General features: G+C 37.1%; 2 protein-coding genes across 5 annotated transcripts; one reads left to right on the top strand and one right to left on the bottom strand.

Moving 5' to 3' along the window:
• Positions 1-8,500: 8,500 nt before the first annotated feature.
• LOC139857531 (uncharacterized) lies at positions 8,501-15,386 on the top strand. 4 transcript variants are annotated; one of them, XM_071846336.1, is made up of 17 exons: positions 8,501-8,961; positions 9,052-9,108; positions 10,108-10,400; positions 10,814-10,891; positions 11,094-11,314; positions 11,945-12,037; positions 12,133-12,216; positions 12,446-12,562; positions 13,149-13,254; positions 13,342-13,458; positions 13,770-13,827; positions 13,924-14,000; positions 14,077-14,147; positions 14,238-14,298; positions 14,396-14,455; positions 14,699-14,761; positions 15,122-15,386. In XM_071846336.1, exons 1-17 carry the CDS (start codon positions 8,817-8,819, stop codon positions 15,242-15,244), a joined length of 1,824 nt encoding a protein of 607 aa, XP_071702437.1. In that variant the 5' UTR covers positions 8,501-8,816; the 3' UTR covers positions 15,245-15,386. The 4 variants fall into 4 exon arrangements, with proteins under 4 accessions (XP_071702437.1, XP_071702436.1, XP_071702439.1 ...); XM_071846335.1 differs by having other exon boundaries at positions 8,501-9,108; XM_071846338.1 differs by having other exon boundaries at positions 8,871-9,100.
• LOC139857532 (sugar transporter ERD6-like 6) lies at positions 15,387-21,047 on the bottom strand. Its single transcript, XM_071846339.1, has 18 exons — positions 20,655-21,047; positions 20,447-20,509; positions 19,928-20,017; positions 19,205-19,264; positions 19,033-19,098; positions 18,700-18,765; positions 18,522-18,597; positions 18,359-18,423; positions 18,179-18,271; positions 17,921-18,001; positions 17,740-17,824; positions 17,583-17,629; positions 17,034-17,096; positions 16,857-16,916; positions 16,300-16,365; positions 16,154-16,213; positions 15,922-16,036; positions 15,387-15,763 (listed from the first exon to the last, which is right to left on the bottom strand). The coding sequence occupies exons 1-18, from the start codon at positions 20,844-20,846 to the stop codon at positions 15,651-15,653; spliced, it is 1,461 nt and encodes a 486-aa protein (XP_071702440.1). The 5' UTR covers positions 20,847-21,047; the 3' UTR covers positions 15,387-15,650.
• Positions 21,048-23,196: the final 2,149 nt, after the last annotated feature.

The raw sequence follows: 23,196 nt of genomic DNA on the forward strand, positions 1-23,196 counted from the left end.
CACGATGACGCGTGTAGTTCGGTCATCTTATCGGAAGTGAATCTCGTGTAGTTCAGTTTCACGGTGACGCGTGTAGTTCGGTCATCTTATTGAGGTAGTGATCTCGTGTAGTTCGGATTACTAAGGCTCGTGTAGTTCGGCCAACCTCGATGTTGTCTTGTTGAAGATAGTAATCTCGTGTTGTTTCGGATTACTAAGGCTCGTATAGTTCGGCCAATCTTCATTGTGGTGTTTGGTATTCGGTAATGGGTTAAGGGGTTAACCTTATTCGTTTATATATTGTTATGTATATATTAACGTATTGTTGTGATGTAGCTAACCCTCCGGGTGTAGCTATTAGGAGTTGTTCACATCGTCGTTGGTGAACTTATGTTTGTTGTTGTATCTTTAGCTCGTTGCTTAATGATTGTACGGTATGCTTAGACTAGCTTGCCTTTATGCTTGGATGCTCCGGTATGCGGTATTTGATATTTTGTGTGGCGTGTCCATTTTATGCATATATATGTATGTAGTATATTCTCACTCACTAAGCGTTAGCTTACCCTCTAGTTGTTTACATTTTTATAGATTGCATAGATGTGGTGGCTCGGGTAAGCGTGGGAACTAGTGGACTTGCGTATTTGCTTTAGAAGGCTTGCTTTTGGATTAGATTAGGATTAGGTAGTGTATTCCCTAATCTCATGCTCGGTCTATGTTTTGAATTTAACTAAATGGGTCGAAATGGTCACTTGGTTGTAATTTGGGTTGATGTGGGCCCGGGGTTGTAAAACTCGGTTTTATTATGAAAAACTCTTAGTTTTAATTATTATAACATATTGTGAAAGTGTTTTGGTTTAAAAGTGTCGGGAAGCGGGTTTTTCGCCCGCGTGTATAAGAAAAACTGATCAGGACTTTTTAGTGTATTTGGACGCCGTCCAAAAGGCTTGGACGCCGTCCAGTCTTTCAGATCTGGACGCCGTCCAGATAGCTGGACGCCGTCCAGATGAACTGTCCCAGAATTTTTTTTTTTATGGCACGTTTTTGGAAGGATAACGGGTTGGGTCGTTACAAGTGGTATCAGAGCATGGTCTAAGGGATTTAGGTGACTTGAGATAGGTGCCTAGACTTAGACTTTTGTGTGTGCTTAATTTGTTGCCGGACTTGTAGGATTACGGGTCGGAATGGGTTATAGTTAGTGCCTTGTTTGTAGGAGGACTAACCTTTATATTAGTAATGCGGATATTATTAATATATTAGTGTGTTGTGATAATAATTCTCGCGTGTGTTAATATCGCATAGAATTTTGTTTGTGTTTGTTTATATCATCGAGCGAGGCGGTCGTTGTACTAACAAGTTGATACGGCGTGTGTGCGTAATAAGGACTTGCAAACCTTATTACGGGTGCAAATCGTGTCTAGCAAGTGATGTACGACGAGTGTTTAGCAAGATGGGGGCGGTATTGTGTGAGTGCTTTTACGTTCATGATCTAATCGCTTTTGCATTTCCTTAGAATGGCGACGGGAAACGGGATCGAGACGAACGATCTAGAGTTTAACGTTAGAGTTGCGGCCGCCTTTGCGGAGCAAATGGGTGCGTTTCGAGAAGAAATGGATAGGAAGTATTCCGAACTTCAATGTAGTGGTGAAATGGAGCGTTGTCTTAAGAGCTTCATGAGGACTAAATCCCCGATGTACGACGGAAAACCGGATCCTTTGGTAAGCACAACTTGGATCTCGAATGTCGAAGGGTGTTTTCGTACTATTGAATGCCCTCCCGAGAAGAGGACAAGACTCGCTACTAGTTTGTTGCGAGGTAGGGCGAAGGATTGGTTGGATGGTAAGATTGATCTTGTCGGCGGTGAACCGTTTATGGCGTTATCGTGGGACAGGTTTAAGAAGGAATTCTTCGAGGAGTTCCGGACTTCGGCCGATTTGTCGGAAATGCGTAACGAGTTGCGAAATTTGCAACAGGGTCCTATGGATTTGAATACTCTCAAGACGACCTTTATGGCGAAGGCTCGTTTTTGCCCGGAGTATTTGGGGAATGATCGTTTGTTGATGGAGGATTTCTATCGGACCTTGAATGATGACTTGAAGAGTAAAATTAGTCGAGGTCAAGCGAAATCGTTTGCGGAATTATTCGACTTGGCTAGAGGTTTCGAGTCGTATTCGCGATCAAAGATTGGTGAACCTTCAAGTGAGAGAAGGGTTGTTTCGTATGGTGCTCCAAGTAAGAGGACTAAGGGTCCGAGTGTGAGCACGGGTGGTACGCGGACGGGTATATCGGACTCTAGTGCGTCTAGATGTTACAATTGTGGCATGAGGGGTCACAAGTCTTGGGAATGTTCGGTACCAAAGGGTGATGGCATGGCGTGCTTCAATTGCCAAGAAGAAGGACATCGTAAGTCGGAATGTCCCAAGTTAGCGGGGACGGGTGCGGCAAGGAGACGTTAAGGTACGTTTCATTTTAATAAATATGTCCTTTGATTATTTATTATGCGCCGTTGAGTTTGAGTTTATTAAATGCATTGTGTTGTGCATGTTATTGATATGGGTGACGTTCCTAATGGAAGTACCCTATGGCAACGTTTTGATTGATGGGCGAAGGGCGTAAGACTTGGTGCAACCAAGCATTCCTTAGTATTGGGAAATGTTTCTACCAAACCATGGAAATGGGTTTTGGTGTTTGGTCGTTAAGCGCGTGTTCGCTTTCGTGCTGAAGTTGATGAACCATGAGGTTCGTCGGGTGGATTGAATTCCTTGAAATCGAGTGTTGATCTTGATGTATGTTGGTAAAGGAGTCTACGTGACGCGACATTAGGTGCCTCTTTTATACCTACTAGCGTGGTGTTCGACTCCGATTATGTTGCGGTTACATTGTACTTAGGGTACCGAAGTGAAACCTTTAGGTACATGAGTGACTAGGTGGAAATTTGACAAACTAAAGCAATTGGATGATTGCGAGAGTATAGTTTGTGTAATTTGTGGTACACTTTTCGTTTGAAGTGTTTAAGGATAGGTTAAGATCCTTGGTATGCTCAAGGTTGGAGCAAGATTTGGTGATGGGTCATGTGAACCCAATTGTTGGTAAAGTCTACCTTTGGTAGAACTGTACGGTAGTACGAGTTGTGGATATGGAACGTAGTTCCAAGTGGGGGAGTTACACTCTCGCAGGAGGAGACCTTAGGGTGAGGATTCGGATAATGCTTATGGTAGATCCGAAACTTGTGTTGGGACCTAGTTTTGGTCGATTTGTGGTGGAGTACAATTTCGGTTAAAATTGTACTTATGATTTTGGATTTAAATTATCACCGAAGTGGTAATGTAGTAAATCTCGTTGAGAGATAATGGACGTGTTTGGCGAGCAAGGTGAAATCCCTCGGTTAAGGGATGTGTGTGTCGGGTTCTCTTTTGGGGAATTATTGTTTTGTGCCTATGTTTGATATAGGTGGTTCTTGCTCGATTGTGTGAATGGTTAGTGGTATCCGTTAGGATTCACTATGGCGTAGTAGAGCGCGATGTTACGCTACTCGTTGTTCGAGGCCAAAAGGGCGTTGATTGGTGAAGCATGACCTTCGGGGTCCGCTGACTTCATCATGGGATTATTGATTGGTGAAGCATGACCTTCGGGGTTCGCTGACTTCATCATGGGAATATGTGTTATATCGGTGAAGCATGGCTTTCGGGGTCCGCTGACTTCATCCGGTGTTGAGTTGTGAATCTCGTGTAGTTCGGATTCACGATGACGCGTGTAGTTCGGTCATCTTATTGTGGAAGTGAATCGAGTGTAGTTCGGATTCACCAATGACTCGTGTGGTTTCGGTCATTGTATTGAGGAGTGAGTCTCGTGTAGTTCGGATTCACAAATGACTCGTGTAGTTCGGTCATTCCTTTGGGATAGTGACTCTCGTGTAGTTCGGATTCACTAGGGCGCGTGTAGTTCACCCAATCCCGATTGTGTTGCGAGGAAGGTAGTGAGTCGCGTGTAGTTCGAATTCACTAAGGCGCGTGTGTTTTCGGCCAGCCTTCATGTTGTTTGATCTATTGGTTGTTTATACACCAATGGTGGGGTCGTAAGGACCGAATTGTGTGATCTATCGGTTGTTTTATACACCGATGGTGGGGTCGTAAGGACCGTGTTGTGTGATCTATCGGTTATTTTATACACCGATGGTGGGGTCGTGAGGACCATGTTGTGGGATTAGTGATGCGATAGCCGTGTTTCGCTCACATGTTATTACGGGTGTGACATTAGTCGATTTCGTACACCTTGGGATCTAGCGTTTCCATAGCCGTTTTGGGCGCTATCGGTTTAGCCGTTTGCTTATGATGTTACGGTAGTTGCGTATTGGTCGTATTGCGCACTACAGGGGACGTTAAGTGGTAAGTGTTATCCGTAAGGGTTCGCTTCTATTCGGTCTTCGTCGGTTTAGATGGTCGACTTTATTTTGTTGTACGGTTGTTACTAGCAATATACTTGGTACGGTATGCTAGGGGTTGATATCTCGGTTCGAGATTTGGTTGAGTTTTCCCGATGTGAGGGAATGAGCAAGGTTTTAGTGCTCGGTTTGTGGATTTGATAAATCGCGAGTGACGATTTTAGTTGTTAAAGGCGATTCATTGGGAAGAGTTGCCTAGGAAAGTCGGATTGGGACTTATGTTGGGGACTGTTGAGTGTGGTCCGTTTGGTTAGGTGGCGCAGATCGCGAGGACGCGATCATGTCTAAGTGGGGGAGAGTTGTAACACCCTGTTTCTGTTTCCGCCTTTTCAGTTATATGGGACGCCGTCCAGAATGGGGGACGCCTTCCAGCAGTGAAGGACTGGACGCCATCCAGAATGTTGGACGCCGTCCAACTTGTCTGTCAGGGCAGCTGTTTTACTTTGAGATATTTAGAGGGTCAAAATGGTATTTTCACATGTGGAACGAGTTAAGGCCACAAGATCAGTTCTAGGAGCCTCATTTGCTCCACTAACACCCACACAAACCCTCTCATCTTGTTCTAGTGAGAGAGTAAGGGTTTAGAGAGAGAGAGCTTGATTTGGAGAAGAAGGAGTCGGATTCTCACCAAAGCTCGGGTTTTAAAGTTGTTCATCTCGTTCACGGCTACGTTGTGATAGTATTGGTAAGCTCAAACTCCGAATTTCAATTGTTAGATTTGATATTCAAGTTAGGGTTTTGAGCTAGATTGTTGTAAAACCCTCTTAGATGATGAAATGGGTTTATGGTGACTAGTTACTCTTGTCACTTGACGGGTTTTGGGTTGGTTGACGTTTTGGCCTTGATTAGGCTTTGAAAATGAGTTTAATCGCTAGGTTTAGTGATTATGGAAGTGTTGGAACACTTTTGGGTGTGTTTTGTTGCCTAATCTTGAAATGGGTCAAATTAGGGTTTTGGTGTCAAAATGGGTATGACACGTGTTTAATACTTGTGTCCGGGTTTAATCGGTGTGTTAGGACCATTTTCACTCATATTTGTGAGTATTGGTTAGTTTGGGCGCGGTTTGTGCTTGGAAGTGCATTTGGGTCGAAATTGCACTAAGTGTCAATTGGGTTGGTTTGTAAGTCAACCCTAATTTGTGTTGTGTGTTTTGTGATAATGGAATAGGTACTTTCCATTGACGAGTTGCGGATTATTCGGTGGCATTCATCAAGGCGATAAGGTGAGTGTTAATATCCTATGCGCATATGTATGTGTAGGATGGGTGCGGGTCTGGTGAAGTGGTTCTCGGTTATAGAGCTCACTTCACATATAGGTGGATTTGATGGACTTGCGTTTAGGTCCAATTGGCACGGTTGTGCGTTTTGGTTGACCACCTTTAGCGAGGTACACGTTTTGTGTGTACGTTATCACACATGTTTGTGATGTGGAGTATATAACCCCAATGGCGAAGGGTTTATATTGTTGTGATGTGGATAACCCCGATGTGGTGGATTTTATAATCCCGTGACCGTGGGTTTTGAGTTGGAGAAATGGATCTCGTGTAGTTCGGATTCACGATGACGCATGTAGTTCGGTCATCTTATCGGAAGTGAATCTCGTGTAGTTCGGATTCACGGTGACGAGTGTAGTTCGGTCATCTTATTGAGGTAGTGATCTCATGTAGTTCGGATTACTAAGGCTCGTGTAGTTCGGCCAACCTCGATGTTGTCTTGTTGAAGATAGTAATCTCGTGTGGTTTCGGATTACTAAGGCTCGTGTAGTTCGGCCAATCTTCATTGTGGTGTTTGGTATTCGGTAATGGGTTAAGGGGTTAACCTTATTCGTTTATATATTGTTATGTATATATTAACGTATTGTTGTGATGTAGCTAACCCTCCGGGTGTAGCTATTAGGCGTTGTTCACATCGTCGTTGGTGAACTTATGTTTGTTGTTGTATCTTTAGCTCGTTGCTTAATGATTGCACGATATGCTTAGACTAGCTTGCCTTTATGCTTGGATGCTCCGGTATGCGGTATTTGATATTTTGTGTGGCGTGTCCATTTTATGCATATATATGTATGTAGTATATTCTCACTCACTAAGCGTTAGCTTACCCTCTCGTTGTTTACATTTTTATAGATTGCATGGATGCGGTGGCTCGGGTAAGCGTGGGAACTAGTGGACTTGCATATTTGCTTTAGAAGGCTTGCTTTTGGATTTGATTAGGATTGGGTAGCTTATTCCCTAATCCCATGCTCGGTCTATGTTTTGAATTTAACTAAATGGGTCGAAATGGTCACTTGGTTATAATTTGGGTCGATGTGGGCCCGGGGTTGTAAAACTCGGTTTTATTATGGAAAACTCTTAGTTTTAATTATTATAACATATAACATATTGTGAAAGTGTTTTGGTTTAAAAGTGTCGGGAAGCGGGTTTTTCGCCCGCGTGTATAAGAAAAACTGATCAGGACTTTTTAGTGTATTTGGACGCCGTCCAAAAGGCTTGGACGCCGTCCAGTCTTTCAGAGCTGGACGCCGTCCAGATAGCTGGACGCCGTCCAGATGAACTGTCCCAGAAATTTTTTTTTTTATGGCACGTTTTTGGAAGGATAACTGGTTGGGTCGTTACATATCAATAATTGGGTCATCTCCCCTTGAATCTTTATTACCTTCAGACTCTTGATTATTGTTATCTTCAATAGACTTGTTAATGCAATACATAAATTCATCCATATCTTCTGATTCGATATGGACCAATGGATCAAAATCAACCCCAACTTCATGGGCCCATAAAGTTGCCATCTTGTTATTTTTCAAATCGGTGATCGTTTGTTTGTGGAAAACAGTTGGACAAAATACTTCCATGAAAACAAAAAATGATCCAGCCTGAAAAAGATTGTGAGAACTTTTCGGAATATACAAAATCTCTCCAAAATCCTGCACAGCAGCGGTTATGTTCTCCATACACCCATAATCCACCGGAATGCCTCGAACCTCTATCCAAGCCATTCTTGAATATCTACCACGCCTATCGGACATTGGGATTATCTTCAAAAATTGTTCAATACCTTTGCTATACAATGGCCCATGACAAACTCTTTGAAAGCTCTGTCCATCGACACATCTTATCATACAAACATACTTTCCCCAAAGGCAACATTTATCAATCTTTGCCTTACGATCTACGAGCCACTTACTGAGTTTTAGCTTGGAAAAACTCACCTTATCGACAATGAGGACAGTCCGATCCATACCTTGGCTCACATCATCATTAATTTGAAGTTTAATCAGCCCCTGTTTGTTATCATTAAACCTACTTTGGCCTCCCCAATTCTGCTTGAACTGAGTATGACTACGTTCACGAGAAGCATTTGAATGTTGTTTGTCAAACTTGGCCATGCCCAATCTCAGCATGTTTCCTAACAAAAATTTACCATACATACTTGCAACTGCCTCCCTGGCCTGCTCATTTAAAGCAAATTTGATAAACCCAAAATTCCGACCATTGCGCCAAGCTATATTCTGGATCCACCCAAATCGTCTAAAAGCTTCACTAAGGACCATAGGAGTGGTGTTCCTAGTTATATTGCCCACAAAAATCGTTGAGATTTTCTTCGTCTCCCTATGACGATAACCTGCATAGTTCGAGTGACTCTGTTCTGGTCGCTAACTGTTGACCAGAGTATTCCCCACAACCGCCTCAGCATAAGATTGAAGTAGCGGTGGTGGTGGTGGTGGTAAAGGATTCGAAGTAGTTTTGGAGTGATTTTTAGTAGGATTGGAAACGGAAACGGAAACGGATGTGTTTTGGGTAGGAATAGGTTGAACTGGAACGGTGGAGAGAAGGGAAAATGGGAGTTGTACGGACATGGTGAAGATTTGAAAAAATTGCGATGTAGATTAATCATCTAAATGTTCATTATTTTCACCCTCCTAATCATAAACTTTAAGTCTCCTACCCGACACGATGCCACATCATCAAATTAAATCACACATTTTTTTCAACACAAAAGGTCAAAAACCTACACGTCATATCACAAAGGACCAAATTGAAATAATAGAAAAACATTAAGGACTGAAACTAAAACTACAACAGTACCTCTTTCACTCCACCTCCACATAATCATCAACCATACACAAACCCGTTTTTATTAAACGTCCACCACCGTCCACCGTCTATCACCGCCTTCCTCCGTCCTCGCCGCCGCCGTAAAAATACTTCCACCAGCACTTCCGTATAAGTACAACTAAACCACCAAAACGAACCGTGTATTTCTCTCCAAAAAAAACTCAATTCCGTCTCAAAATGACTCACGAAATTACATTTCAAAATCACGTCACAAATATATTTAATAATAATCATTAATTAATTATTAGATTAGATTCGAAAGTTAATTGCGTATATAAACGTAAATTAATGACTCCTATTGCAGCATCGCATTCATTATCATTGACATCAAACTCGTTACGAATCAACTCAAAAACCGTATCGGATTCAATTAGTCACATTGATATATATTTATCTGTATCTATACCTAAATGCGTATTTAAATCAAACAATTGTAAGATGCGTATTCCTAAAACACGTACACTTTCTTTTTGTTTTTCTATTTTATTCTCTTCACCTTCTCGTTTTCCCCAATTTCATCCAGATTCATCGTTTCGTTCATCTTCTTACAGAAGCTTCTTCGCTACCAAAAGGTCTAAAGGTTTGCTCAGATTTAGATATTTATTCTTAATTAATTGTTACTTTCTTATTATTATTTATTTATAATTTATATTTATATATTCATCCTGTTGAATTTTACTGTTACTATTTGTGTGTATATACTGTTTTATTATTATATCATGCGTGTCTCATATTTTATATGAAGTATTAATTAATACTGTTTGTTAGATGTTAGATGATGCTTAATGATTGCTGAACGAAGTTGTTGGGATCTATTAATTAATTAATTAATTAATTTTTTCCCTATTGTTAGGGCCTGTTTCACACACATGTTGACTTTGTTATTTTTGTAAGTAGTGATGGAGTCTAGTTATTTTTGTGGCTCCAGAATTAATTTAAGTAAATATATGTATTAGTGTGGAATGATACTTTTCATTCATTTATCTTTTATTGGATTTTTCCAGGTTTTTACTTGATAATTAGTAGGCTGTTTTCGAGATATTAGGTAGAGCGTATTTTGGGAAGTCACACTTAGCATTGGGCATTTACACGCTCCGTTTGTGTTATTTCGGTGGTCACCGAACTTATTAAAGGTATGTCGTTTTAGGTGAGGGTGTTTTTTTTAGGAGTAGGGAGGGGGTTGCTTTATGCTTTTCGATATCTGTTTGTTTCATATAATGATATTGAGTGTATGTTAACAAGTTTTTTCGGTCATATAAGGTTAGCATATTTTGTAGTTAGATTCATGCGTGAAGATAGATTAAAAGATTTTTAGAAATAGACAAACATTTGTCGTAACCTGATGATCTTCATATTAGGTTCCGGGCTGTGTTATTCACCTCAAATTAGTGAAAATAGAATCTATACGTCGCTTTCTCTAAGATTGTATACGTTTAAGTGACTTTTCGTGACTTGTTTATTTTCACTGCAGCTGCTTGTTGAATTTGTATTATCACAATAGCTGATTATTTATGTTTGTCGGTTATCTTTACTGCATTATATATATATTTTCTGTATTAACCAGGTCCCTTGCATGTAGGAGCAAGCTATAAAATGAATGCTTTTAGTGACGAAGTTACATCAGAGATACAAGGAGCTAATGGATGTGGAATAACTCAGGTTCCATGTGTATGGGCATCTCCTGAAGGAGGGCAAAAAATCGATATTGGGAAGCATATATTTTGTAACAGGGCTGTGAATATGAAAAATATAGTTGCTGTAGGATTTGATATGGATTATACTCTGGCACAGTACAAACCTGAAACATTTGAGTCCCTTGCGTATAATGGCACCGTCAAAAAGTTAGTGACAAACTTGGGGTACCCTAATGAGGTTTGTATATGTTAATCATTCAAAATAGTGTTGGTTTCAAGCTTTGTAATTGAAAAGGATGATTATTATTTCGTTCTTTTAGAAGTCAAATGAAAAAGGAATGAGGACCTGATTCGCATTTTACGTTAAAGTATTCTATAAATTTTTGCCAAGCATTATGCAAAAAAAAATTATTTTTTTATTATCTTGGTGTGATGAGTATGATTAAGGTAGAAGTATTAGTATATCTGATTTTGGTGTTGAGAGTTTTGGATACTGTAACATTTTCTGTTACTTTTGTTAAAGCTGACCGACCCCCTCAAGACGCCGATTTTGATGAACCTTAAATATTACGCTACATTTGCTAGAGTTTATGTCAATTCATATTTTTTGTGATATTGTGTACTTTCTTATTCATCTTTTATTTAATGCAGTTACTTGATTGGTCTTTTGATTGGACTTACATGGTCAGAGGACTGGTTCTTGACAAGAGGAGAGGAAATATATTGAAGGTTTGTATCTCATTAATAATTTGCAACTGCTATTGCCTGCATATATTCATATATGTGACTACATACATCCAAAAGATATAACCATATTGGGTAAAGATTAATCAGATTATTCTTTATATTGGATAGCATAGGGAATCAACATATCCGATACGATTACAAGGCTTCCTTTATGTTATTATGTATCAATCATCTTATTTTACAGATGGACAGACATAAGTATGTGAAAGTGGCTTATCATGGATTCAGGCTGTTGTCAAAGGATGAGAAGGTTGCTACATATGGAAACACCCTAATTCGAGATGCATTTGATGAGCCTGATTATGCACTCATTGATACCCTTTTCTCGCTAGCTGAAGCTTATTTATTCGCTCAGCTGGTTGACTTTAAGGATAATAATCCTGGCAAAATCTCAGAAGAAAAAGAGTAAGGATGTGCAAATAGTTGTATATCTTTAATAATATATGATGATGATAATGATCATATCTTAGACTAATGTTTTGAGGAGAGAACAAATTTAACACTTGATAATATTTAGCTGTGTGCCAAAAATTAATAATTCATATTTAGCTTTAGTTTAAGAAGCTGTAAATAAGATCTATTGAATATGATCACTTGTCATTTATAATAAGTTTAGGACATAAAGTTGTAGTCTTGAAAAAGAACACATTGATGCTTATGGTGCTTAGACATATCCGTAGGCATACACACTTGCTAAGGCTTGTTCCCGGTATTAATTTTGTGAGTTATAATGGTTAGATAATTCTTTTTATTCCTATTTTCATATTTCTTTTGTGAAATTTTGCCTTCCCTACAAAAGACTTTATAATGTTAATCAATCTATGTTGGTATGTCCGTTGTGTCAAGTGCACAAAAAGTGTCCATCAATAGCTTGAAATAATTATATTAATAACAATTTCAAGAGTAGATTCTGCTTCACTGTATACACTGGCAGTAGATATATGCAGTAAAAAAGTTTACTTTGCATCACTACACTACCTTTGTTGTCATTGTACAGTGATTCTATATGCTAATGTGACGAATGTATTCTTGTAGCTACTTTCGCATGTACAGAGATGTTCGGGCTGCAGTGGATCTGTGCCATCGTGATGGTACTTTAAAGCAGATGGTTGCAGATAATCCAAAACTGTATGAGACTTTTAAATCTTGAGTGTCTTCTACTGGAATAGTTTTAAGTTTTGATCTTATTGAAAGGTATTGAGACACAATAATTCCTGAATCAGGTACATCAATGAAGACAACTCGTTAGTCCCAATGCTTCAGATGCTTAAAACTTCTGGTTTAGCTGTGTTCCTGGTGACAAACAGGTACGTCTAAATACATAATTTGTATCAAATGTGTATGTATGAACGCAGCTACATGACACACTAATTTAAGTGACATCGTTCTTATGTGTAATTTGTCAGTAAGTAGCAAGTGTTGATATACTTGGATCACTCGCTAATGTTGTTGTCGTTTAATTTGGTTCTTTTACTGCATATAACTGAATAACTGATGCATGTGTAACCGTAGATTAAGTTGTGTTTATTTATGCAGCCTTTGGGACTACACAAATGTGGTCATGAACTTCCTATGTGGGCCCCAAAAGCTTGATGGCAGCTCTTCACTGACTCTTGACTGGCTCAAACATTTCGAAGTTGTCATAACTGGAAGGTCCTATTCTTTTAATGTTTCAAAAAAAACCCTAATAATTGGCCATCTCTATGAAATTCTCTCTCGCTCTATTTCATTTCTGTCTTTTGCATGTTTCGAATTTTTAATCGCACGCATTGTTAAATTGTCGTAATTTGTAAAGAATATTTGTTGTCGGTTCTATCGATAAAGTCTTTTTTGAGTACAGATGGTTGTTGTAACTTCTTAAAAATTACCCACCATTGGATTTTGAATGTTATACTGGACTTTTTTGAAAGTAGATCTAATAGTATTTTAATACGAAGTTCTAAGAACTTAGTCAGTCATTAATTGCAGGATACATTGGTTTTCCGTCTTTATACCTGTTCAAAACTGTCGGTCGATACTTGTTAATTGACATTGCATCATTAAAAACTAAAAAATGTGAGAGTTTTGAATTTTCCACTTTTGCTTTTTTAATACAATCTTAAAAACTAATGATAATATAGTTGGTGTCAGTAACTGAACTGAGAATTCTTATTCTAGTGGTCTATTTTGATGTATTAATATCCACCAGAACCAATTAAGTTTAGTAAAACATTTCTCAAAGAAGCATTCACTTATGCAGTGCAAAGCCGAAGTTCTTCCAAGATGAAAATCGTGCTAGTCTTTTTGCTGTGGACACTGATTCAGGAATGCTTATCAATACTGATAATGGTAGTCCTATGGCTCAGGTTTGTGCGTATATATGGTCTTTCTACTATATGCTTCCATGCTATATATGTATGTTTGTGTGTGTTAAGTGGCATTATTTTCTACAGGTGGGGGGCCCATGTTTAGATCTGCCAGATCAGATGCCCAATAAACCCTACAAAGTGTTTCAGGGAGGCAATGTTGGCCATCTGCATAAACTACTGAGTATCGAATCAAGTTCACAGGTGGTGTTATTTTATTTTATATTGTCGTTATTTCAATTCCTCATTTTAAGCAATAAATGCCTTTTGATTTTCATGAATCATAATAGAGTCATGTTAAAGATTTACTTTCATATCTTACTGAGACAACATGTGTCAAAAGGGACAGATCGCATGGGCCGAATAAAAAAATTTAACTGTTAATACGAGTTGAAATGGGCCAGGTTTGGTTGGGCTGGTTTTACTCTATCTATTGTTTGTATGGTCACTTCAATATTACTTTTAGTTTACTACTTAATGGGGCAAAATTAACGCATGGTGTTCAATTATGTTAGGTTCTTTACGTTGGAGATCATATATACGGGGATATTTTGCGCAGTAAAAAAGTCCTGGGTATAACTCTTAATACTACATATTTATGTGCATGGTTAGCAAATCACATGATGACGTCATAAAATATTTGTTTTACCTTCTAATTATCTGGAGCAGGTTGGAGAACCATGCTTGTTGTTCCTGAACTTGAAAAGGAAGTTAAACTTTTATGGTACTTGCGGGACACCCGTAAGGTAATGTTTTGTTTTGGCGAATACAAATCGGAACATAATCCTGTCTATGTACTGAAGTATTTGTGTTTTTATGCAGCAACTTATATCACTTCGGAGCGAGCGAGATCAGATAGAAGATCAAATCCATCACTTAAATTGGTCTCTTCAGTATGTAACATCATTATTCCGGGTTGAATTTGTGATCAGGTTATTAATTAACTCATCTTGCTCTATAATATGATGTGCACTTGCTCTCAGGTGTGAATGTTTGGATGCACAGGAAAAGGAGAAGGTTTCGTCGAAGCTTGAACTACTCGAGGTTGGTTTACAAAACTATAGTAGGTTCTGAATAAAATAAGTTCTTACATGTGAGACACCGGTATAATTTCACTCCTTTTTTTCCTTCATGGGCATAGGTACAACGTGAACGTGTTCGGGTAACACATCAAGAAGCACAAAAAGTGTTTCATGAGAAGGTAACCAGTTCTAGTCTTAACCCTTGGATATGTTAGATGAATCCATATCTTTATATGTAACTATATTTGCAAGATAATTTTTTTTTTTAACAATTTCATATTAAACTTGGTGTCTGGGTTTCTTCATCAAGATATGTGTTATTGTTTAGACGAAAGAGAAAAATGACCCTTGAATGTCATAAAATCTTTGGTTTTCGGGTTTTTGTTTCATCTTGAAAATGACATGTTCTTTGTAAATGACAGTTCCACAAGGTGTGGGGCCAGTTAATGAAAACGGGGTACCAGAACTCGCGATTCGCTCACCAGGTTTTAACAATCTTCCTTCATACTCAGAAACCAGAAAGTAGAGGTTGTAAAATGGGTCCGGTGGGTAAATGGGTTGGATTACACGTTCGGATTCACATCAGTACCTTAAAAATGCGGGCTAACCCGGAAACATATATGGACCTATTTTCAGAAAAACAGACATACACAAATTGTATTCTGAAAAAGATGATACGAAGTTTATTAATGCATTAATCACTTGCAACCGTTCGACAAATTCTAAGCTTTTTAATTATTCTGACATGATTACTCGTAAATTGACCCACGCCACCTCTGATAGAAATCACTGAAATATCATCATAATATAACAATTATCGGACCCTTTTAATTTTCGTTATGTAGGTGGAACGATTTGCATGTCTATATACAAGTCAAATTAGTAATCTGGGACTATATTCTCCTGCCAAATACTATAGACCAAGCGAAGATTTCATGCCGCACGAGTTTGATGTTATCTCTTTATGAAATTTGTAAAATATGCATATATGTTGATAAAAAGTATTGGTTTTGATGATATTAGTTGATACAAAATAAAGATTAGTGTTACGAGTATTACTTTAGTAATTTTGTTATATGGATTAGCAACTCATTACTGGGTGTCCAAGAAGATTAGAGGTATATGTAGAAGTTGTACCCCCATTACTTGCATTATTACCAAATAACACAAAGTTTTTTGTTTTCCAAATGAAACTCATTTACCTTGCTCTTATCGCACCCTTTTGTAACTTCATAAACAGATAACACCATAATACATACGGAGTATAAAAAATAAATTATCAGCTTTTGTATAATGTATCAAAATATTGGCTATCGAGTCCGGCAACAAAATCAGGGTGGTTGGGAAGTATATGTTCGTAACATAAGAAGCAAATCATCTGAACGAAAACTGAATCTCCTCCAACGTTTTACCCTTCGTCTCTGGTACCAAAAGTGCACAGAAGACGAGTGTTATAGCGCTCATTACCATGTAAAGAGTGAAGGTTCCTGTCATCACAAAGTTAAGCAAGATTAGAGTATTATACCGACACTATTTACGCAATCATCAAAAGTAGAGTTAGCACAATACGCAGGTCGAGGAGAAATTTTTTAATTTTTTTATTTAAATCGCGAATAGACAAAAAGAGCAAGAAAAAGAAACGAACCTCCGCTACTCCATGTCAAAAGTAAGGGAGCTGTTAATGTAACGACCCAGCAAATAAACCAATTGGCTAATGTGGCTATACTACCAGCAAGTCCTTTTATATTAACAGGAAGAATCTGAAAAATCACCACAAAAAAAAAAAAAAAATAAAAAAAAAAAAAAAAAAATTTATGTAGACAACAAAATGATATATTGCGTGAGAACATGAGATGAGTTAGGTTGTAAGTAATCACCTCTGACATTATAATCCACGGAATCGGCCCCATACCAAGAGAAAAACCAATAATCATGCCCTAAATAAATGGTTAAATGAACTGAATACGAAACGGTAGTAACAAAAATGATTATAGATCACAACTAGATTAAAATATAAATTTACCACAACTCCAACTACTGATAAGATGCCCATTACAGTATACAAGGTCGATCCGTCGTCCACATAACCCTGATATTTATACATAAACAAGAACTCAGATACAACAACAACAACAACAACAAAATCCAATACTACATGATTGGTGTATGGGGGAGGTGAGATGTAGACAATCCTTCCCCTATCCGAGAATAAAAACAAGTTATTTTCCACCCAGAGTGAAACACTCAAAAGTAGAGAAAATCACCCCTCTCTCTATTCGACGGATAATGAGATTGCTTCCGAATGGACCTCCGGCAAATAAGTAGGAATTTTTTTTTAAAGACAAATAGTAAAATGAAATTAAAAATAAAATTGAGACGCCATGAAATGGTATAATCAAATTTCCATGGATTTTAAATCCTGCCTGGAATTCAATTTAGGCACTAAACGGCAGTTAAGACGCCAATAAATCGACGCTTGTTGTTGACTCAGATAGTCTCCAGTATATTTTTTTACGACATCATCCAGAAAACGTATGCGGTAGATTTATGCAAATAATGGAAGGGGAAGAACATGATTACCTTAATGAAGAAGGATGCTGCAACAAGTATGAGACTAAGAGTCATTCCAGAAGAAGAGATCTATAAAAGATTGTGTTATTTTTTGCAGTCAATCAAATTATCTAGTCTAGTTTATATACATTAATATCCTTTTTTTAACAGCAAATTTATAAAAATTATATACATTAATATCCTTACAATGAGCAGAATCCTTCGTCCTGTTTTGTCAACTAGCCATGTTGAAATTGCAGTGGCAATAACCTGAATTGTATAACAATTGTGATTTAGTAAGGGTGAAAAAGTATTAATGATAGATAAAGGTGGCAAGCTGGGTGGGTTAGGTAACGAGTTTTAGCTGAAACGGGTAGTTCTCTGTCCACTTTTTTTTTTTTTACATATATAAAGTAATGTGTATGTTATTACGATAACATTGAGTTGTAGCTCAACTGGTAGTGGCCTGCCTCTCTTAGCGAGAGGTCAGGAGTTCGACTCCGCTGAGCTGCACCATTGCACTCAATGTTATCCCTGACCTGAAGTATCCACTCAGGTCGCCTTTCGCTTAGTGCGGGGGCAGCGGGGAGGGGGGTTTTACCGGGCATGCCTCCGGATTGGTCCAGGTTTCCTCGGGGCAGCAGTTGGGGGTGGGTTATGCAACTACTGGAGATGAACGTGTGGGTGGTTTAGTCCCCTGGGTGATCCCAAACTGATGTAAAAAAAAAAAAAAAAAAAATAGCTTTTGGTACGTACTTGAATAGCGCCGAGCCCAAATGTAGCAATATTACCATTAGATATCCCTGGTCAATAAAATTAAAGAGAATAATAAAAAATAAAAATAGATACGTTATATTTTGTTGAGTGTGGTACTGCACTCGAAGTTTAATACAGTAATATTTTCAACACTAACCTGCAGATTGGAAAATGGTGCTGGAATAAAAAAGAACACCATTGGTTCCGGTTGACTGCTGAAGAACAAGTAAGCCAATTCCTATCTGAACGATATAATAAGAATTATGTAATTAGAATTATATTGAAAAAATGTTCACAATCCAATAATGAGAGTTTAATAACCGAGTGTTACTACATACCATCAGAGGAAACCAATATCTTCTTTGTTTAAGATCTGAGAAACGAATTGCAGTTCTTCGGTTTGATGATGCCACAGACCTCTAAAAATTGCAAAATACAAAACAATGATTGCGTATTTTGTCGAAATTCATACATAATAGAGGTTCATACTTTCACAAGTATAAACAATTAATAGTATATATTTTAGTACATAACTTTTTAGGAATATATATATCGAGACTTCTAAAATGGACTCGGTGAAAGTCTAAAAAAAATACCTTAATTTCATTTACTTCCTGGGTGATATCAGTATCAAAACCACGAAGAACTTGCAAAGAAGCTTCAAAATCTTCAGTCATTCCCATTTTTGCCTGGAATACATCCACACTTTATTACTCATCGGTTCGATGCAATTATTAAAACAATAGTTATCATATACAAAACATAAATGATCGTACCAACCACCTAGGGGACTCGGGGATAAAAAAGAGACCGGGTATCAAAATTAAACAAGGCAACGTTCCTGCAAAAAGAAACTGTAAATCATTATCCTGATTCGAAATCAATATATTGTTAACTGTAATAGTATAATCTAATAATGTCTGTATTATTAAATATTACCCAAAATTGCAAGTAGTCTCCAATTAACAAATAGTCCTAACAAATAAGAAAGCATAATCCCAATAGTGACCGAAAGCTACAAAAAAGAAACAAACTGTAAATAAAAAAGGATGAAACTTTACAATATAAAGATGACTAAATTATAATACTATTAGTTAACATTTGAATTTAGAATCACCTGGTTGACTGAACCTAGCCCTCCTCTCATGTTTTGCGGTGCTATTTCGGCTATATACACAGGAACCTTTGTAACACACCCAAAAAGAGTATTTTATTAGACTTTTTCAAAAAGGGAGATGATACTCACACACACCACTTTTTGATCCATATACATTTAATTACCTATTTTACCCTTAATTATACTTACTTTAATAATATAAGTTCACCTTTCTAGGGGTATAACTGTAATATTTGGAGACAAAAGTGTGCATGGATCAAAAAGTGGTGTGTGAGAATCATCTCCCTTTCAAAAAGTTGATTTATATACTAATATCCGACTTAGAAGAATTACCGTATAAGATATAATCCCTACTCCAAATCCTTCAAGTAACCTTCCCATGTACAGAAACGATGAATCCTAGAGTAAAAATAATCGATTAAATTTAATTTAGCATTCAAGCATTATAAAATAAAAAATGGAAGATGCAAAATGCAATTATAGATAAAGAGCAGTAAGAGCTAACTGTTGAAAATGATATAGCAAGCCAGCCAAGTATATTAGGGATAGCTGCAATCATCAAGGACTGCAATAACAAAGAAATTTAAAAATGTTATTCATGTCGAATCAACTAAGCAATAATCAAATCCAACAGAACATTAGTGTCTGAATATTACAAATTCAAAATTAACTAAATCCATACCCCCGCCTTCCTGGCCCAGGGGTACATCCTATTACCTTGGGTATTAGGGGGGTTGAGGTCGGGAGTTCGATTCCCGTCTCTTAAAAAGTCCCCATTGGAGGTTTTACCGATCCACATTCAGGAATTCGGCCCAATCCACATGCCCGTATAAATTGATGGATCTGGTCATGATATGTGGTTCGGGTTTCCGCCCGAAAGCGCGTGGTGTGCGTGGAAAATGATCGGGTAGCTGGTTCTATCCGTGTCAGTGATTCCAAACCTAGCTTTAAAAAAATTAACTATTTTTAAAGGGTTGTTTGGATATGCATCTTTGAAGTGATTAGTGGGACTTAAAAATTATTATAAAATCAGTTAACTAAATCTAAGGCTTATTCTATTCCGAAAATCTGATTCTAGAATCTGATTAAGTGATTATATTTACTTTATTCTAAACCACTAACATCTGATTATAAACACTTCACCAGATCCAAACCCCTATAATTCAGCCACCTTACAAAAAAAAAAATTGTGCATCAAAAACACAAAATTGGGTGAATAAAAGCATACCCCTTTTCGGCCAATATACTCTGCAATTTGACCACTAGCTATTGCACCAACCATAGCACCCACATTAGATAAAGAACCAAACAATGAAAACTGAAACACAATATTTATTTCATATCAGTTATCACACATGAAAAAACAAAAGTATGCATACTTAGGGAAGGGTTCGTGTTAAAAAAGAGCATAACGAAAAATAATGTAAGAATGATTCATGTCCTGATTCGCCAACTTTTACACTACGGTTCACAATTTCATTTCAAACTGATACACAAGTTTTCAGTTTGGTGCATCAATTGTACAAAAATGTTGCTCTTTCAAATAAAGGAGAGAAAAAAAAAAAGTTAACTTTTTTTTTTTTTTCATTAATCACTTGGCACCAAAATCTTTCATATTCATACACTTTGTAAACTAAAGATCCCATTTATCTGATCATTCACCTGTATACATATGTATGTGTATGTTTATTAATATAATCCAATTTCAAAAAAGAAAATAGAAATCACAATCCAGTAAGCAATAAACCTCAGAGACTGTAAGATTAAGATCTCTACTAATATCTATTTGTGTAGGTGATGAATAGCCACCCTGCAGAACACAAAAAGCAAGTTTTAACTTTTAAACTATATAAATTATACGGATCTTATAATACAATATTTCAAAAACTTGCATAAAAATACACTAATGAAATATATAAATATATTATTATTAATATTAATTATTAATTGCTTACAGTGAAACCGAACTGAATAGGGCCTAAAGCAACAATAAGAACACAAGCAAGCACAGAAACAGAGCGATCTCTGATCATCTGAGATGACGTCATCATACTTGATTGCCTAGAACCCATTCGATACCAACTACCGGTATGAAGAAACGGTTTCCTGAGATCCCTACCATCTTCATTTTCGTCCCTGAAACTCATTGTTAGTAGGGATCAAACAGTACATACGAAGTGTTCGATGAAATGCGTGAGAGACATGAGATATATATGAGAGAAGAGGTGAAACAAGTAACGGACAGCGTTGAAGACAGGTAGATTTGAAAATTGACTGGTGACTCGTAGTTGGATGACGGGGACGGGGCCATGTTCTTTCTACGTGATATTGACGGACTTAAATGGGCAAAAAACATATGAATACAATGATTAAGGTTTTATTTTTAGGATAAACCAAACCATATGTCGACACATGATTTATGTTTGTACGTGTATATCATTATATATTATTATTATTTGTAGTAATTTGCTAACGACAGGCATTAAAACCGTCGTTAACTTACATAAATTCAATGTAGTTTTTCACAACGTAAAAAAAAAATCAATCTCAACAGTTATATACGATATAATTATAATTATATACATTAACGACAATCTTAAGGTTGTCGTTAACAAAATCCTTAGTTGTATTTGTATATATGTAATATGTATATGTGTGTAACAACCGGTGCCACTGGAGAAAGTATCTACACCCTTATAAGGAATGTTCCATTCTCCTCCCCTACCGATGTGGGACGAGTTCTCACACTCTCCCCCACTCAGGATACTGCGTCCCCGCAGTGCAGATCGATGTGGGCCCCAGCTCTGATACGACATGTAACAGCCAGCGCCAACCCGTAGTGGATATTTTCCGCTTTTCCCCGACACATGGTAGCTCACGGTATTGCTTCTTGGGACTCACCCTCAATGTCCATTAGAGGAGGTATCCACACCCTTATAATGAATGTTTCGTTCACCCCCACCAATGTGGGACGATTTCTCACAATGTCATGTGTGTTTTTTACACCTACTTTTCTTGAACTAAATTAAACTAAATTATCACACAAATGCAAGCAACTATTCCTGACAGTGTAGTAAAATATTTAGTAAGCACAAATTTGTTCCACAGAGGGCAGTCAATTAAGATCTTAAAACTAATAATTATCCTACAGTTTAAAGGGGAATTTTGTTTTGAATCTAAACTAAAGTAAAAGTGAAGTAATAAATGAATAACCAGATAAGGAGAAACAATGTTTATCTTTAATGCTTAACAAATGATCATGATTGTTCTTTAGTTATTAAACCCATTATAAAAGATCTAGGTAAACAGTTTATATCGGTCTAACGAAATCAATAAACTAAAGAAATAATAAAATCAGTTAAATCACATTAACACCCTTTAAAGATCCTAATTTTACCATGTTCAATTAATGAGACTATCTTTTAGTTAAACTCGCGTAAAAACTATTAAGATTACTCAAAACAACCTACACAGTTGTGTTATCAGAATATATATTCAGTTACCACCTTCACTCACATGCAAGTGTCTAGATCACTAAGTGTTGAAGTACAAATTATAATTATTGATAAACTTACATAAATCAACACATAAACTTGTATAATTGAATTCTATAAATAGATAATCACAATAATGGATCTTAGAAAGCACGATTAATTAAACATAAAGATCTCGATAATTCAAAAGATAGAACAATCCCAAAAACATAAGTTTTACATTAAAGTGAACAAAAATAAATTAAATTTAGCCTAGCATAATAAAAAAAAAATGGAACATTCAAACAATTGGACATGGTAGAATTCATAATTAAATCACTAAAATAATGAAAGCCAGATGTACCAATGATGATCTTGATCTAATCTTCAATTATGATGATGCCCTAGCTTGAAAGTGGTGAAAAGTAGCTCAAAACCCCCTTAAGTCGTAGGTGAATTCGTGTGAAAAACATATGATATAAGTGGCCAAAACCCTTCCCTGTTTATACATAATTCGTAACTTGGAGGCCAAGACAGGACACGATGTTCCGCATCTATAAACGATGTGCCACATCCTTCAACTGAAACAGGGACATGCGCCGCATCTGGAGAGATGCGCCGCATCCTGAGCTGTTTTCGACTTTTTCTGTTGCTTTATCACTTTTGAGCTGAGATCTTCAACTTTGATGCTCATTTTAACATTCCTTACTTGAAACCATCTTCTTGCATAAATAATAACCATATATCTTCATATCTTCGTCAAATGAATCAAATTAAGAACCGATGACGTTCATAAAATGTGTATAAAATGCACGTTATCAATATGCATGGTTGCAAAATCACTATTCGGGGATTAATCGTTTGGGATTTGGAAATAGTAATCAACAATTCGGGGATCAATTAGGGATTAATTGAATTATACTTTATACATTTAAATATTAAATTTCAAAATTTATATGTGTAAACATAGAAGAAAAATCATAATGATAAACATAAACTTTAACATAATTGTCTAAAATTATTT

This window comes from Rutidosis leptorrhynchoides, chromosome 7 (assembly GCF_046630445.1).
Source record: "Rutidosis leptorrhynchoides isolate AG116_Rl617_1_P2 chromosome 7, CSIRO_AGI_Rlap_v1, whole genome shotgun sequence".
Lineage (NCBI taxonomy): Eukaryota > Viridiplantae > Streptophyta > Magnoliopsida > Asterales > Asteraceae > Rutidosis > Rutidosis leptorrhynchoides.

Coding starts and splice junctions, on each gene's coding strand:
- LOC139857531 (XM_071846335.1), top strand. CDS start 8,817: ATGACTCCTATTGCAGCATCGCATTCATTATCATTGACATCAAACTCG. Junction 10,401..10,813: donor ACTTGGGGTACCCTAATGAG/GTTTGTATATGT, acceptor TATTTAATGCAG/TTACTTGATTGGTCTTTTGA. Junction 14,148..14,237: donor CACTTAAATTGGTCTCTTCA/GTATGTAACATC, acceptor ACTTGCTCTCAG/GTGTGAATGTTTGGATGCAC.
- LOC139857532 (XM_071846339.1), bottom strand. CDS start 20,846: ATGAGTTTCAGGGACGAAAATGAAGATGGTAGGGATCTCAGGAAACCG. Junction 19,265..19,927: donor AGTATATTGGCCGAAAAGGG/GTATGCTTTTAT, acceptor TTGTTATTGCAG/TCCTTGATGATTGCAGCTAT. Junction 18,272..18,358: donor CCGAGTCCCCTAGGTGGTTG/GTACGATCATTT, acceptor GATGTATTCCAG/GCAAAAATGGGAATGACTGA.